Source organism: Taurulus bubalis, assembly GCF_910589615.1.
Source record: "Taurulus bubalis genome assembly, chromosome: 21".
Taxonomy (NCBI): Eukaryota; Metazoa; Chordata; class Actinopteri; order Perciformes; family Cottidae; genus Taurulus; species Taurulus bubalis.
The window spans coordinates 9493137-9511168 of NC_136609.1; the positions used below are offsets into that span (position 1 = coordinate 9493137).

Here is an 18032-nt window from a genome sequence, read left to right on the forward strand (position 1 = left end):
TCATCAATTTACCTGAATTGTTTCAAAACAATGTCCATCAATTAAAAGTCTTCTTTTGAAAATATCGCCCAGAAGTCTTATATTCCATACTGTGGCTAACTTCATAGTGTCTCTCTCTCCCTCCCTCTCTCTCTCCCTCCTCAGTGTGAACCCAACAGGGTAATTTGAGCAAACGGCGGGGGGGAAGGGAATAAAACCCTCGGCAGACAGCCGGAGAGGTGTGGGGACAGGACGGGGAGAGACGCACACACGTGGAGGAGGAAACGGATTAAAATAACCCGAAACCATAACGAGAGCAGTCGGGCTGTGTCTTCAGAGGAGGCGCAACAATGGTCCCGGAGCAGACGAATAGGTGACGGGAAAAGAAGCGCTCTTTGTTATCTTCTGCCATTGATTAAGACACTAAAAGTGAGAAGACGGGTCATGGAAAACCTCTGGAGGAGGAGTGGGAGGACGCGGGCGCTGCGATGGAAGCTGCTGAGGAGCTCGCTGCTGCTTTCTTTACTCACCGGTGAGTACAACAAGTTTACAATTCCACTTTTCCAAGCAGCCACATGTTTTAAAACATTGTGCCGCTTTTCATATATTGTATAAATGACGTGACTCCTCCAGATGTGCTGCCGGAGTCAAGAAAAGCGCTTTATTTGACAGTGAGTTGTACTTTAGCTGCGTTCTCCTCCAATTTTTAATCCGAGCCTAATCTGTGGTACAGTGTGGTGGAGGCGGGAGGACTGTGTGTGTGAGAGAGAGAGAGAGAGAGAGAGAGAGAGAGAGAGAGAGAGAGAGAGAGAGAGAGAGAGAGAGAGAGAGAGAGAGAGAGAGAGAGAGAGGTGGGGGTGGAAGGACATAGTACAATTGTCTCCAAGCGTGTGGAGAGACAGGAGCCAGGACCCTCGAGGACCACCCATACAGGACCAGAGGGCTGCTGGTGGGACGTCCTGTGGGCATTTGCATGGACATATCCCAGCTCACACAGGGGTGTAGTGTTAAAATAAAATAAAAGGTGGGTTCAGTGAGGCCTCCAAAATTAAAGACATCCATTCAAATTTACATTGATCAGAAACAAAGACATTTTCTTTCTTTAAAATTGCACTATATATATATATATATATATATATATATATATATATATATATATATATATATATATATATATATTTGATAGACTTTGCAGTTTAAAGGTTCGCACAGTCAGTTTTCTCCACTTTTCTCCACACAACAAAACCCTGTGCAGGATTTTGTTGTTGAGAAAGTCATCTTCCTGCACTAATTAAAAGGCAGGACTCCTCTACCACTATGTGAAGTCTGGAAATGTGCGTATAATCCTCCAGGCGCACATCATTCGAGTGTGAGTGACTGCTGAGAGAAAGCAGATCTTCAGAAAAGGCACACACACACATACGTGCGCACAGAGCTTGTTTTCTTTGCAGTGTCCTTCATTTTGAAGTGCACGATGTGGATTGCAAAAAAAAAAAAAAAAAAACTACCGCAGCTCCCCAGGAGAAAAGCCCTGAGACGAAAAAGGCTTGACAGGTTGAGACGAGTGCACAGGGGAGGCCCGGATGTCTGTACAATGCTTTTGAATATGGAGGCTTTTATGGAAGAGCGGGAAGAGGTGGTGGTGGTAATGAACCACATTAATCACACGCACACACACACAATCATGTAGCAGATCCTGCAAATGCCACGTATGTTTGCAGCAGGAACAAGCATGTTGGATGTAAAAAAAAAAATCATGGTGCAGAAATGGTAAACAATAGCTCTTTGGTCATCTTTTGAGTCCCATCGTGCACGGCTTTCACTCTTCCTGTCTCCGGTCGCAGTTTGAGGGCCTCCATCTACTCCCCAACAGATCTGTTATTGTGAAATTGGGGCACGTCCTGAAGTTGGGAGGGGATTCACAGGAGGCTCAGATATCCAGACTTATTATTTTTATGGGTCAAACTCCGAACCTGCTGGATCCTCCCATGCTTCCCACACTGAATCTCTCTGCCTTCCAGGTAATAGTCCTCGATATGAGGTATAAACAAACCTGTGTGTGTAAACGTGTGACTGCCCCTCAGGGAAAGACATTGTTTCAATCTTATTTAATTGATTTTTTTTTATCTCGCAGTAAATCCCCTCGTGGATGCTCACGATCTCCTCCTGACGAATCAAAACGACCAACAAACAAGCGGAAGAAAAACCGAACTGAGCCGCTTTTGCAGCCACGTACATCCTCAAATTCCCCCAAAAAGAGAACTAATTACCGTGCAAACCTTTTCCCGGGCCGTGTCATCGACTCGCCTGTCAGATTGAGCCAGTTTTTGAGGCCTGCAGCGTTTGATTGAGCCGGTCGGCCGTGCACTCGGCCTGCAAATGGAAAAATAATTCAAGCATGTCAACGATTACCTGAGTGCAATGTTGGTTCACCTGTCACACTGCAACGGGGTGCTTGTTGCCACGCTATTCAAATCTCCCACATGCATCCCACACGGAGCCGGCTGGTTTTATTAGGACAACCCCCCCCCCCCCGATCTTTCTTCCTTTTCTTATTTCCCCAGACGCTCCACAGGTATCGATCGCTCTTTTTATTTTTTATTTTTTTTAAGCGACAAGTGCTTTCTCCAGTTGTCTGAGCACATAAAGAGACTGTCGCGCTTTAAAACCCCGCTCTTTGAAGGTATAAATACAGGCTGAGGTTGTGTGCTCTTGAGGTTGAACGGTTTCATTTTAATTAATTTGTCATCAAGGGAAAATTTGAAAAACCCCAGATGAAGACAAGAGCTTCTTTTTATCATGATGGACACTATACCGGTGCCAAGGTTCTTTCTTCTTCTTGTAACCGTGTTCATATGTTTCTTTTTTCATCCACTGAAGAGCATAACGTCTTTCTTTAAGATGATCTTTCGGCCTTTATCTGTGGAAATGACTTCACTCTGTTTGTGTGTGTGTTGCAGGCGGCAGTGAAGCCCAGTGTGAAGGCTGCATGGAGTACTGCTGCGATGGGTCGCCGCCTTTCTGTTGCTCCTACTACGCCTACGTGGGGGACGTCCTCTCGTGAGTTCACACACACACACAACCACAAACACACAACTGACTGTCTGCACACACGCGCCAGTTTTGGCTCGAGTGAGACAAAGTATCGGTCACAAACCAGCTGTTTTTAAACATGCCAGAAGACCCTTCGGAGGATCTCACCTTTTGACCTCTGCATGTGCTGATTCCACACAGCTGTCTCACTTACACCCCATCTCAAGACTTCTCTTTCAAGATGAAGATTCGTAAAATAGTATATTTGTATGAATATTCTCGGGGCGGGGGGAGAGAAAGTCAGAGTTAGCTCCTCATGAAAACAGTCAGGGCTGATTCTGACATGCTGACGAAGAAACCTGTTAATGATGAGTGTTTTATCTACTCTATAGTGTCAATTCACAGACTCCTCTGCAGTGAACACACACACACACTAATGCTCACACACGTCACACAGCTGAGTTACATCAGATGCTGCGGTCCATCTCCATGGCAGCAACTTAGAAGTATTGGTCGCATGTCTGTTGGAGGCAGCTGCCTCCTCTCACACTCGGGTGGCTCACAGTTTTTGTGTGTGTGTGTTGTGTGTGTGTGTGTGTGTGTGTGTGTGTGTGTGTGTGTGTGTGTGTTCTAGGGGCACGGCCATCTCCGGCATCGTGTTCGGCGTGGTGTTTCTGATGGGGGCGGTGGCGGCCCTGTTCCTGTGCGTGTGCATGTGCATGAAGAACGGACGGGGCGCGCGAGTCGGCGTGTTCAGCACCTCCTACATCAACACCGTGACCCAGGGCTACCCAGGTCGGTCTACGGAGACACACACACACACACACACACACACACACACACACACACTTTTAAAGGATATAGACAACTTAAAAAACTCTTTAACGTTTGACTATATCACAGAACTTTACATGATGTACACTCACCAAGATTTTTTCAAAACAAAAGTCATCCTTAATAGTTCATTTTTGTAAAGCAGAAACCAATTCTTTATTTATTTAACAAAGAATAAGCTTTTTTTTAAGTATGAAAGGATGAAAAAGAAGTACAAACATATCTATCACACATTTATACGCATTAATAACTTACTTGACATAAAAAAAACATTAGTTTTATATTTTTCTATATAAAGGAGGACTTATTAGAAAGTGGCGCTAACTTATTTGTCATGCACACCTTTAAAGGATATACTCAGCAAAAAATAGTTTCAAAATAAAAGTCGTTCTTAGTAATTTATGATATTTTATGCATGAATCCTTTATTAATGTTAGTAAAACATATAAACTTAGTATGATTTAAAAACAGGATCACACTCAGTTTTAAAGGACGGACATTTGAACCAATGTATTACAATTTTATTGATATCCAGAAAGTCACAGTTACACTTTTTAAGTGTGTATTATATAGTCTTACCACACACACAGTGGCTCCATCTTATTTCCCCCGACATAATGATGATGATTAAGGGGAGTGTTCCATTTCACTCTGTGACGCCTCGTCTCCTGTCCTCGGGCGACCAGATATGAAACGAAAACGGCAGAACAGAGGCGTACCGTGTTACGGGATCCACCTCGGCCTCGAGCACAATCCCCGTCGAGCAACACAAAGAGAGCACTGATTCTTTTTCAGAATATGAGGAGGAAAACAGAGACTTCACACAGCTCCGTTCCAGACATTTTTTTTTTTTTGACTCATAAATGGGCCCAAATCTCCACTTTCTCTTGACACCCTGTTCCCGCTCGGGGGTGAAAAGGAAAAGGTTGTACATCCGAGTCTGTACTCTCTCACTCTCCAGCCCCAGGAATATGCTGATGTTGTTTGTTTTTCTTTTTTCCCCGTGGGCGCTCATCATTTATTCATCACGTCCCGGTCCCCCCTGTGTATCGCCTTCACGCTACGCTGGACCGGCACTCTTTCGCTCGGCACCCGCCGCTCTGATCGTGTTTCAAAAACGCGTTCGAACACACAAAGCCGTGCAATATGAACGCATGCATGGCGCGACAGTGGTGTGAGTTATTAGTCTTGATGAACCGCACGCAAGGCGCTGTTGTTTTCTTCCGCCACAAAGATTAATTTATTGATCACATAGTTTTATGTATGTTATGTTTGTTTTTTCTCCTCTTGCAACGTCTCACAACAGTTTTACAGAAAGAAAGAAAGAAAGAGCTCCTCCTTTTAAGATGTTAGTCTGTAGGTTATTCTTAACAACAGTGTCATAAATGTGATGCAACCCTTTGGTTTGGAGTCGGTCTCGACTAACATCCCTTCATCTATTCTTTCATCTCTGCTGCTTTGATGTTTCAGTGTATAATGTAAGTTCCCCTGGTGAGACTGATGCATTGTGCTCAACCGAAACTTCTCGATGCCATATTTCTGATCTTTTACGAATCAAAGTCTCTTCCTCCAGAGGGTGCAGTCTCTCGGTTTCACCACTAGAGGGTGCCACTGTCCCATCAAACTCTTTGTAAAATGGGGGCCTCGGTTTCCTCCCTCACCTTTTTTAGAATTATGGATGAACTAAATGCTTTCTATCTGCCTGCTGAACTGTATTTCTTCCCCTTTCTCGACCTCAGGTCCTCCACCTCCATACGACTACGAGATGTACCCTCCATCGCTGCACCCCCCGCCCTACACCCCAACTCAGCCTCGGCCGGCCAACTACTCGCCGCCACCCCCGTACCCCGGCTGCACCCGCAAGTAAATCCCTGCAGCGGCTGGCTCAAGGGAAGCTGTCATGGCTGTACATCTCTGGTCTCTAACAGTTGGGGGGGGGGGGGTAAAGTCAATTTCAGGGCGTCCCAGTGCAATATTGTTCAGCAAGGCAGAATTCCCAGCTACGTGCCTGCAAGGTGTGTAAATGTCCCTGCACTCCTGCTGGGGTCTGGACCAAATGGTGGGGAAATTATTAATAATTTCAACACTGATAGCCTGCAGCTGGAACTGATAACCAATACTGCACATCAAAGGCACCGCATCGGTGGAGGTGAAGACCACTTCAGTCTGCATGGAGGTGGGACCTCGCGTCACCGGGGGACAAAAGTCTCTCCAGGACACAGCGAGGATTCTGGCTTTATTTTTTATGGACTTGATTTATGTCAGCGACTGAGGTGGAAGTTAATGATTAAAGCGGTTCCAAACCCCTTCAGGTCTGGACCTGTCATGTGGGGAGGAAAAGAGGTGGACATTAATAATGCCTTTGAACTGACTTTGAAAGGACTGCTGAGGTTGTTGCAGTCTGTGAGTGTGTGTTTTTAAAAAAAAAATGTATTGCCTTACTTGAAACAATGTGAGGAGGGAAACTAAAGATGGGGGCTCATATCATGTGCATTTTAAAATTTAAATGTTTTGCATTTGCCAGATTCTACAATTTTGACTCATTCATTATTTAGAATTTCAGTTGTAGGTATAATGTGATTAAAAGTGACCCGACCTCACTGTTTTATGACAAGTGACTGTGAATGATGTGAATGACATACGGGAGAGAGAGAGAGACACACACACACACACACACACACACACACGAGAGAGAGTCTGTGATTTACTGACGGTAATTATCTCTCACTGGAAATCGTCACGATTTTGTGATTGGCTAGCAAACCCTTTTCATTCCTCATCTTAGTTCCCGGTGTTACGCACAACTATTCTGCTCGAAAGAGAAATAGTTTGTTGTTATTGTTTGAAATAACAACTAACGGTCGCGCAAAATCTACCTGTTATTTTGAGTGCACTGATATGGAACGCTCTGGTAAATGTTATCAGGTGTACAGTACATTATGGCTAAATAAAGCATACCCTGTGACTCACTCTCAACCAATCAGAATGCTTGTTTTCATCGACCCCGTATTATACAATACATGTATTTAAAATACAGGTAATACTTTTTTCTGGATTTTGCGTTTTCTCACAATTTGGTTTAGCAGAGCTTTAAGGTTTGGGCTATATAATGTACACAAAGCTCTGGTGAACCCCACAAAAAGAATGTCAGTGTAACAACTTCATTGATTATGTATACATATATTTTTTTTTTATTAATGGGACTCAATAAACCCTAGCGCAGAATTCTTCATCAGGAGCTCTTCCTCACTCTCCAGGTCCTCGTACTCCCATGAATCGATACCAAAGCCACTGATGTGACATAAAAAACAAACTGCACAGGCTGGCCTTACAAGTCCATTTAACATGTTTATAACACGATTCAACCATAAATATTAACATAAACCATAAATATGACTCGAGAGGACTCAAAAGTGACTCGAGAGCTCCCCAAGTTATGAAAATATCAATTTGTATATATCTAGCTTGATGCCACATTATTGGTGCACCTTTCTGGGAAGCTTACGACCTAATCCGCCAATTGCCCCAAAACCAGTCAGACTTGGCAAGATATCAACCACATTCCAGCCAAAAAAATGAAATGACTTACTAATGGATGAAACAATATTCCACATGGCCTTGCTTGGTATGTATTGGTGCATCTGCTTGAGTAGAGCCCCTCTGTTGTGGAACCAGAGGCGTCCAAGCTCCAGGAAGAAAGTTAGGACATTTTTACTTTCAGGGACCTAAACCTACGGTACACGAAATGTGCACTAAATTAAATACTACAAATATTTAACTTCACTTAATCAAAGTAAAACTTTTCAGAGATACTATTAACACAGTGCTATTTTATAGTAGAAAAAAAATATATAAAAATGATTTGTATCAACAAGAAAACATTCGAATAGCATCACACATTAGACCTACTGTATGTATACTATAAAAGCAAAAAATAGAATTAAAACCAGTTGTACTCCGGTAAAGAGCCTAAATAAATGACTGTACATCAAGTTCTGCACAGAAAAATAAATACAAATGAAAGGTATATAGTAAATCAATACTAAAGTGAACCAGTAACTTAACAAGTGAGGAGCCTACTCACGTCTCTTTTACTGTACCTTGGCCAGTGGCATGGTAGACCACATAGTTCTATATTACAGTGTTAAGTGTCTCATACAGGTTCTCACTGACATCTTTATGACACCATAATCCTTCCATGTAGGTTCTTGAGACCCAACCACCGAGTAGCCAGTTTAGTTGCCTTTAAGAACAACTAACCTTTCAAGTATTTCTGGTGTTAACCGCCTCCTGTGCGGATGCAATATTATTCCTGCAAACGAGAACAGTCTCTCAACCGGAGCTGAATAGGGGAGGGTCGTGTTAAATCGAGCAAAAAGGAGCTTGATAAGTGAACTGTTGTTTGATTCGTGGAGAAAGTATTTTAAATACAAAATGACTTACACGGCACAACGCATGGTAAACGAGACGTGCTTTGTGTATCAAGAAGGCTCGGGTGGGTAGCTGACCTTGCACGGCAGCTGGTTTTGCGTAAAATCAATTTTAATTTACAACCATTGCATTGAAAAGAGTAAAAGTTAAAAGCTAACCCTGCTTGAGATGATGTAGTTTTTTTACCAAAGGATGTATGTCCTCCCCTTGTCCTTTATCTCCTTACTCTTCAAATACTCGGGTAGCAAACGTTAGCTAAACCTACGGCTACTTGTATGGCAGCTACGTTATGTGCTTTGCAGACAGTGGTGGAAGAAGTATTCAAATCTTACTAAGTAAATGTAACTATAAAGTATTGTTAAAAATTCACGAGTAATAACAATGATTAGAATTTGTATACCACATTTCATACCTGAAATGCAGCTCAAAGTGCTTCACAGCAAGATTACATGCTATGTTTTACATAAAAACAGATTTAAAAAAACATTCAAAAATATACAAAATAAATTAGATAAAACAGATGAAATTCTTAAGAAACCAATAAAATGCTTAAAAATAAATACAAGTTGACTTGATTTGAGTGCAGTACCGAGGTCTATACCGCCACCTGCTGCACCGGAAGATAAAGAACGGGATCTAGTTTATCTCAGTCTGGACAAACAAAGTAGCATCAAAAAACAAACCCAAAAATACATAATTATATTAAACAATTATACGAGACATATATAGTTCCCCGAAATATGCTGGCTATTATTGAAACCATTTGATTTGTAGCTCTATAGAGACAAAGTCAAGTGTTAGGAATTGTAGTTTCTCTTTTTTTTTTTATACGTTTCTTCATTTAATTAGTTAATTAACTCAAGTTGGAAATGTATCATGCACAGGAAGAATGACTAGTTTACACACACACACACGCACACACACACACGCACACACACACACACACACACACACACACACACACACACACACACACACACACACACACAATGAATGGATAAACAACTTTTTTCACCCATTATATTTTTTTATTATTTTTCTTTTGCTCATAACAGTAATATTGCATAATCATGGTACAGCAGCTTGCCTCAGTGTAATTACAGCTACACTTTTAAGGTGAGACATTAACAGGCATTACATTGTTTTTAATGCACTTTTGTGTTTGGGAATTTTGTCTTCTTTCAGACTATTGGAAAGAAAACATTCAAAGTTCATATTTAAGTGTTGCGTCAGTTGATTCGTCCTAAATTCACCAAAAGTAACCTATAGATAATAACTCATTTTCAAATTTAAACATATAATTTAAGAAAACTTGTAATACAAACACAATTGTCTAATTGTAAGTAATCCATTGAGGAAGTTCCATGGGATATATTTTAGTTAACCCTATACACCTGGAGAGTTTCCCTTTAACTGGACAGCTTAATTTTTAGCAATTTAAATCCAAGAACAATCACCGTTTTAATGTTCACAGTCACTTCAGTATTTTCCTTCAACAATGTCAATAAAACCCAGATATTCTGTTTCTGTATTCAGTAGCAGCATTTAGGCTGTTCACTTTTAAAGTAGCAGCTAACAGTACGTTACAGAAGGAATGATATATATTCCAAAAGAACCCACAGTACCAAGAAGAAGTGCATATGGTAAATAAAACCCTCTAAACCCTTCTTCATATCATTTTCTTCATTGCACTCTTCACTTCTATTATTTCACCAAAGATTATGTTCCATTTCAGGCTCCAGCTTAAGTCAAGAATCACCTGAAAAGACAGCAAGACAAAACTGTGATCAGTCATGATTAATACTTTGTTTCTGATGAAGGTTAAAATATAAAGATTGCTGCAACATTTCCTGCTATAGAATAGATAATCCATCAGTGTGATGATCTTCAAGCCAACATTTCTCAACCAAAGATCTTTCTGGCTTTAACAAGTAACAGATAAATAAATATAAATGAAATATAAACTTACCATGATCAAAAGGGGAGTTGTCTTCACCTAATTATTCCAGACCATGGTGATGAGGGCTTGGCCTCCCTTTGCATATTCAGTGCTGGAAGATCTGCGCTTCCTGGTAGCTCCACCGCAGATCTGTGAAACAGAGAGGGTTGTTAGGTTTTTGTGAAAATGTAGAGTTAGTCATATAAATATATACTATAATTTAAATGTATATTTCCTCCACGTCTGCTTACCGGAGCGCATCCTGGGCCTTTGGGGCACAGCTCCAGTTTGCAGTGCAGGTAGATCTCAGAGTTTCCCCCGTTATTTCCTTCCACATACTCGAACATGCGGAAAGAGAAGGAGTTGGACACTCCCAGTCCGTTTCCCTTCATCTCCACCGTCTGGTCAGCGGTGTTCGGGCATCTGCTCAGAAACAGGACAACAGACACGGTGAGTTCATCGGCAGTGGATTCTTTCAGCCACTGACAAAGTCTCAGAGTATTTTCTCACCCGTCAATAACCAGGTCGTATACCAGACCACCATCAGGCTGGCTGGTTGCCCAGCAGGAGTCGGTCACCACGGCGACCATGTCGTCGCCCAGCCCCTCGGTCTTCATCTCCACCCAGATCCTCTGGCCCAGCTGGATGTCAGTGTCGTTCTCCACCGGCTGCATGAAGCCGGCGTCGGTGAAGGCGGTCATCATCAGAGTGTAGTTCCAAGCTTCAGTTTCAATGTGCTGAATCACAGAGCTACACACACACACACACACACACACACACACACACACACACACACACACACACACACACACACAGCTGTATCAAACTTGAACTACACACAAGCTGCACATTAACAAGCAGGTGCATCTCAGCCGGCCTCCACACACCTGTCTTTGATCCTAATAGACACACTCTGGGTGTCCGGCTGTTTGAAAGAGCAGGAGAAGTCGATCTCCACCTGGCTCTCGTGGGAGATGGTTTCATTCAAGGCGCTTTCCCTCGACATGATCTTGTTCTTGAAGATGACATGACTGTCGTTCCTCTGCATAGTGACAGGTTTAGAGTCATAAATCATATGCATATTTCTATAAATAAAGAAAACTAGTTAAACTCTAGTCACCCGAGCACCAAAAGAATGCATTTCTAGAAATCCTAACTTGACCTGAGACGTGTCCTGACTTTTCCATGAGACTACAGGTGATAAACACCAACTGCATGTTTCTTTGTGATGGTTCTGAGCTGAAAGCTGAAGGAGAGCACCCACCATGACCTCCGTCCCGCAGGCGTCCCCTTCCAAGATGAACGTCACCATGTGGGTCTGGTCGTCCACGTGACCTGTGCAGCCCGGGTCGATGAGGTGTAAGGTTGAGGAGTCGATGCCTTTGTCCCACAGCAGACATTGAGCCAGAGATACATTGGCAGAGCTCTGCATGCAGACTGTCGGCTCGCCTGAACACCCCAAAGCACAAAGAAGTCAAACACATCATTATGGAGGCAGAAACACACCCAGTATTTAATTTAACTCATCAGGGTTAAAAAACAAACAAACAGCTTTGCCAACTTCACATCTTGAGGTGGATCATCTTCTGGCTTCTTACAGGTAATGAATTTGTTACTTCAAAGACAACTAACAGAGAGTAAAACACATCATAACAGGATAAATATAATGACCTACTGGCTGGTGTTTAGCTATAAAATAACCATAATTAAAACCATATTCAGTAAGTGGTCAGGAGTGAACCAACAAATTAAAATAATTGTATCATCCTGGTGATTTGGTCTAAAGGGACGTCTGAACAAACTCCCTCTGAAGGAAACTCACAACCTTCAGGAGGTTTTTTCTTTCATGCCACAGTTGTTGCATTGTACCTAAAGTGTCTGTTGACTGGTACTTGGAGGCAAAGAGGGCCCGACAGAGGCAGCGGGTTTCACCGAGCTTCTCGCCACAGAACTCATGATCACTGCAGTACTGGTCCAGACAGGAGGCCTGAGGGGCAGCAGCTACACACACACACACACACACACACACACACACACACACACACACACACACACACACACACACACACACAGGTGAGCTTCACTTTCAAACCATCTTCAGTCAACAAACTGCTTTGACTTTAGTATTTGAATCTCGACGATCTTACAGCAGCCGGCCTTTGACCTCCAGTCCCCCACTGTGACGTTAACTTTCAGGAAACAGGCCTTGGCGTAAGCCTCCATATAGCGGCAGGGGAGATCGTCCACCGGCGTGTATTTGCATGAGGTGTTTTTGCATGCGGCTATGTAGGGCTCTGGGTCAATGTGGTCGTGGCAAGCAGTGAAGGGGTCCTGATTCATTAGATCACAGCTGATCCAGAGACGAAGAACGAGAGTAAGTGATCAGTTTATAACAGTATTTGTGTGTTCAGCCTCCAGAATCGTCCCTGTTGGATAAAAGTGTGTTTGTGTGTTTTGATGGGTCCGTTCTTACAGGTCAGTTGAGCGGCTGCAGTCGACCGTGCTGTCGACGGCGTCGCTGTGCTGAACCTCACAGCTAGGTGGAGACAAACAGCACAGAACATTCCATTTGAAACCTTTACAACATTAATAAACAGGTGATATCAGTCAGGGGTTCAAGTTGTGACTAAGTCGTACCCAGGGTGAGAGAAAGGAGGCATGGCCCAGTCACTCAGGCTGGTGGTTTGACTTTCATCAGTGGGGTTGCCACACAAGCCAGTTAGTGGTTCATCAGGTCCTGGTCAGTGAGAGAATTAACAACAAATCAATGAACTTTCAACCAAATGACAACAGCTGTCAGTGTTGAATTCTAAAGCCTATTTTCTTAGATTGCAGTTTTCTGTACCGGTCATATGTGCAGTGTTCCCATCAAAATGGATTTTGAAGGAAGGTGTCTTGGCAGTAACTCCAGTCTGGTCCTTGGAGAACTCCACGCCGTAAAACAGCTGAGCCGTGGTGTTGAGCGTCAGTATTTGGTCGTCAACCTACATCACGTCAGACAGGAAACAAGGATAGAAACCCTGGCTTTAACATCTCAAATGTACACTTACATGTTGCTTTGCATGTGCACTTGTTTCCACTTGTAGTGATGTTTAGATATCTTTATTCTTTACCCTTCATTGATATTTGTTGAGGGTTATTTAATTGATTAGAATGCAGGATAATAATATATACACATTATGCTTCTGCCTTTTTAGTCATATTGTATACTAGATTAAATATATGCTTTACTCAGTGTATACTGATAACTTTCTAGACACACTTTGTGAAGAGTATACATTTTTTTCACAATTACTGATTTCATTCAGGAAAACCTTTCTCAGCTTCTTTATCCGTTAATAAGATCATCAGTGATTGATCAAACAAAGACAAACTCATTTACATGTTTTAAACAACCCTATGAATAAACTGTTGCTTTTAGATAGGTTGTAGCGGCTTACCCGAACTCTGCCACCTTGTTCCAGATATATCTCTAATTTTTCTGTTACCACATATATCATCAAGTGATCCAAAAATGGCACATCTTTAAGGTGTCGCTCCCGGAAAACCGCAAAGAACTCGAAATCTTTTCCTGAATTGCCCATCAGATGGTAAGCACAGCGATCAGGGACAGAGTGGACTCTGCTGAAGAAATCGATGACAGTGGAGCCGGTCACAGTGCACACGAAAGAGGGTTGAACGCACCTGATGGAGATGGAAAGGGACAGATATTTTGACTTTTTATTTCTGAAAGCAGAATCCACAGACAGAAAGGTGCTTGATCTTGTGAAGACGTAACTTCCAGATGACATACATTTCAGAAAACGCTCCACTTAAAAGTCAGTTTACTCATAATGGGGAACACCACACTATGTGAGTCTAAAATAATAAATGTATTGAGTTTGGCTTGTGCATTCAAAATATTTGACAGAAAACCTCCTGGGATAAAAACTTGGGTTGCATTATGGGAAATGTAGGCTCCAGTGTTTTTCTCTTCCTCTGCTGCTTTGATTCTGACCTTTGTTGTTTGTTTTGTGCAACACTTCAAGAATGCTGCAGCAGCCCTTTGAGGACTTGAACATGTTTAAGTGTGGACAGTAAGTGAAAAGAACTATCTGTAGCTCTTAGACATATTATAATAAAAGCATATGCAGTGCTATTGTCATAAAGGCAAATGTCGTGACTACAACAAATACGAGTGTTAGAAAAACAGAGACATGTAGGCATCCACAGTCTCAAGACTCTTTAAGAAGGTCACTTGAAAAGCGTACGTATGTTGTAACAGGAGAGTGGGTCAAATGAGAAGCCATAAGCCTTTACACAGTATATGATTAATAATATAACTGTGAAACAGTCGTTGATTAAGAGTAAATACGTTTTTCTTCTAACAAAGAGATATATATCTATTCAAATAAACAATATAGTCTATTGATAGACAGAAAATGTAACTAATTGTTTCATAGTTCCTTGAAAACTTGATTCCAAATATAAAGCAAACATATTTACGTGTTTCCGTTGCAAACCTGCGGAGGTTCACATCCTCCAACAGATAACTGTGCAGAGCTGTTACAGTACGAGACAGTGCAGCTTTCTGGGTCGCTTATCGATGTGTCAGCTGGAAGAACGACACCTGGAAGGTGATGGGAGGTTTATGAAATTAGTTTAGCATTAAAACGTCACCAACCAGTGTACAAAATCCAAGAGAAGAAAATTACATCAATTTCTTTTTTTATATTCCAATTTTAAATTTGAAGATCCAGACAGAGTCCCGACTCATTCTTTGGTCACCACTGGGTTCTCCTACCTGCTTGTCTGCATCCGCTGATGTCCAAGAAAAAAACGCCGCTCTCCACTTCAGCGCCGTCATACGACCATGAACCTATAGACATGTTACCGACCTCTGTCCTCAGCGTCTTGAGAAGGATTAGACAACAATCAAGGATAATGCTGAAATACTGAGAACAGTGTAGGACTTGGATCCCTCTTTTATAAATATATATTTTACTACAATGTTCAGTAGGACTGAGTTTACACTATATGTGTCACTGCATTACTGTTATATGACTGCATTGTATAGAATCAATGAGTTTCTGTTTAAAATAAAACATTTCTAAATTGCTGCTCAACTCCCAGGATGCATCATTTTGTAACTCTCATACATGACTGTTAGATTCAAGATGCTGATCGCAGCAATGTTTTTTCGACATTTCAATTTTTTCTCGAAATCCACAGATAAAGGTGAGGCTGAAAGTCAGACTCTGAGATCTCAGCCTTAGTAACAGACTCAGGCTCATACTTACCACCGTAGGGTATTGAGTAGAGTTGAATATTAGACATTTCACAGCTGTTTGTAGGCCAAAGTTGTAGAGCTGAATGACAATCTGAAAGCATAAACAGACAAGATATAGAACATATTCAGAAATTGCTTCCAAAATATTTTTGAAATAAACTTTGATTTGATGTTCCTTTTGCCACAAAATAACATTTAATTTTGGACAAAAGTCTGAACAGCCAACTATCTAAAAACATGTCACTGATGATGACTCACATCGTTCATTAATGTAAACCGAACTCTGCAGGTTGATCTGGATGTGATGCTTGGTAGAACGTTGGAAAGGTCAACGTTTGAAATGGATATGTTTACCACCACGGTGTCTGCACCACCATGATTGTCCACTGAAAGACACTCTTGTGCGGCTTCACCTGCGGCATTTTTGAAACAAAGTGCGAAAGAGGAATCTGGACGGAAGAGCATCTACAAAAACAGAAAGAAATCTCAATATTATGACTTTTCAAGGCAGTTTGACTCAAAAACAGTGATAATAAACAGTGATAAACATTGATAAAAAAAAGAAAAGAAAACTGGATAGATTTACTCTTTTGGCATATAATTTCTTGATCATTTCTCAGAATTGCCTGGAAATAATTAATTAATTTGATATTGATCACTATGGAAATAATCACAATGTTCTGAGACCGTTGTTTTAGTTTGCTTAGTTATAGTTTCGTTGGGAGTTTAATGACAGATTTCACAGGGAACTTTCTTGGAAGAAATGCTCTGTTTAAAAGTACCAAATATGTGATCAACTTTTATTGATTATTATAAAAAAAAAAAACATTTGTTGTTAAAGTTGCAATTTCTTTACTTTCTACCCATTGAAAAAAATGGTGTGCAATGAGGGGAAACCTTTGCAATATTCTAATGCCGTATTCACACCAAAAATAAATAAATACAAATGATCTATACACCATGGAAGGAATTACAACCATTTCTACTGGTACCTCCGTGGCTTTGCTCCATGAAAACACTTACTATTTCTGCCATTCACCATTGAAATAACCACTACTTCTGCTTTATACTTGTTGTGGAAGTCCCACGAACGTCGGAACATCAAATGTCCTGTGTCACCAAAGTTTTTTTATTTTTAATTTATTTTTTTACCGGGAGATTCCCATTGAGATGTAAAATCTGTTTCCCGGCCAAAACATATTCTAGTTTAAAGTGTTTCTGTAGCTCAGACCAAGAGGAGGATGCAAAACATTTAAAAGCACTTTCAACAATGACGCTGTGGGTTTATGGAAAGATGTTCATAACTTGTCCAAATGACGGATAGTAAAATATAATATACTTAAAATAGAAGATATAAAGACAAGGCTTTTCTCAAACATGGTTTAATTTACTCACTTCTACTAGTGTGTATTCCTTTCCATAAAAGTAGATGGGACACTCGCTGACATCAGCCGTCCCTCCAGGCGGGTAAGGAGTTTGGGACAGGTTCAGGTCCACCTGGCTGGCAGCAACTACAGCGTGGAAAAATAAATATCATACATCAATCTAGAACAACTTTAATATTTTTCATTCCCAATCCACACCTGACTTAAAATGACGTGGGTCAATGCAATGAAATGTGTGTTTAAAAGAGTAAATCATTACATAATTCAGTGTGAAGTACACCGAGAGCGGGCTTCAATAAAGGAGTATCATTTCATTCATAAATGTAAGCACTTAATATTAAACTCCTCATGAAAACAACGAGGAATCAACTGAATATATGACACTAAATTGCCCCAAACTTGACTTACATAAATGAAGAAGAGTATCCATTGTCATTTATATTGATTTCATGGATAAGCACATGTTTTATAAACGTGTCCTTCAAGTAATGTCTTACTTTAAACTTTTAAAATGACACTGTAATGAATGCAACGCAGATTTAAATGTTGTTTCGATGTTTGCCAGATAAAATGTCCTGCTGTTGAAACTATCCGGCGAGACATTAAAGCCTTTAAAATAAATGAAAAGGTTTCATTGGCTGCTTACCTGCCAGCAGGAAGAGCAGTGCACCCGTCTTCATGATGGAACCCTCTGGCAGTACAGTGTTGGAGAGCTGGGAGAAAAACAGTTCACTTAGTAAGTGATGAAACATGTTGTTTAATCCTCAATAACCATACATTCCATTTGGATTCTGCATCTGAGTGTGCTGAACCTAGAAGTGGTTTAACCTGAAAGGTGGTTGATGTTATAAGGAACTTTTGTTTCATCGTAGAATATAAGAAGAATAAATCATGAAATTGAGAGTTGAAGCTAAAAAAACAAGAACAACATGAAAGCACTGTAACAATAAGTCCAAGAAAAGACAGCCTCTAGAGTAGGTTATTAAACCTGATATAATAGTGAGGGAGACTTTATTCCACCACAAATACACATTTGGTGCAGAGTTAAAGAAATAAGAGGTGGAGGGCTTTGAAAGTAAGCAGTAGAATCTGGTTTCCGTTGAATATGTTCAGGTAGAGAGAGGAAGAGCGTGCAGCTTGCCTTACTTATCTGGAGGTCAGC

General features: G+C 41.2%; 2 protein-coding genes across 2 annotated transcripts; one reads left to right on the forward strand and one right to left on the reverse strand.

The window, feature by feature from the left end:
- Positions 1-423: 423 nt before the first annotated feature.
- On the forward strand, positions 424-5713 carry cyyr1 (cysteine/tyrosine-rich 1; the record flags this gene model as incomplete). Its single annotated transcript, XM_079236914.1, has 4 exons — positions 424-511; positions 2940-3039; positions 3647-3807; positions 5586-5713. The coding sequence occupies 4 exons, from the start codon at positions 424-426 to the stop codon at positions 5711-5713; spliced, it is 477 nt and encodes a 158-aa protein (XP_079093040.1).
- A 3582-nt stretch (positions 5714-9295) lies between these two features.
- Positions 9296-17550, reverse strand: LOC306753020 (alpha-tectorin-like; the record flags this gene model as incomplete). The annotated part of the gene is made up of 17 exons (XM_079236851.1): positions 9296-10036; positions 10247-10366; positions 10468-10639; positions 10727-10966; positions 11104-11258; positions 11481-11665; positions 12086-12217; positions 12364-12566; positions 12690-12752; positions 12854-12953; positions 13062-13200; positions 13657-13900; positions 14702-14825; positions 15000-15108; positions 15496-15576; positions 16881-16996; positions 17517-17550. The coding sequence occupies 16 exons, from the start codon at positions 17548-17550 to the stop codon at positions 10274-10276; spliced, it is 2190 nt and encodes a 729-aa protein (XP_079092977.1). The 3' UTR covers positions 9296-10036; positions 10247-10273.
- Between the last annotated feature and the right edge of the window lie 482 nt (positions 17551-18032).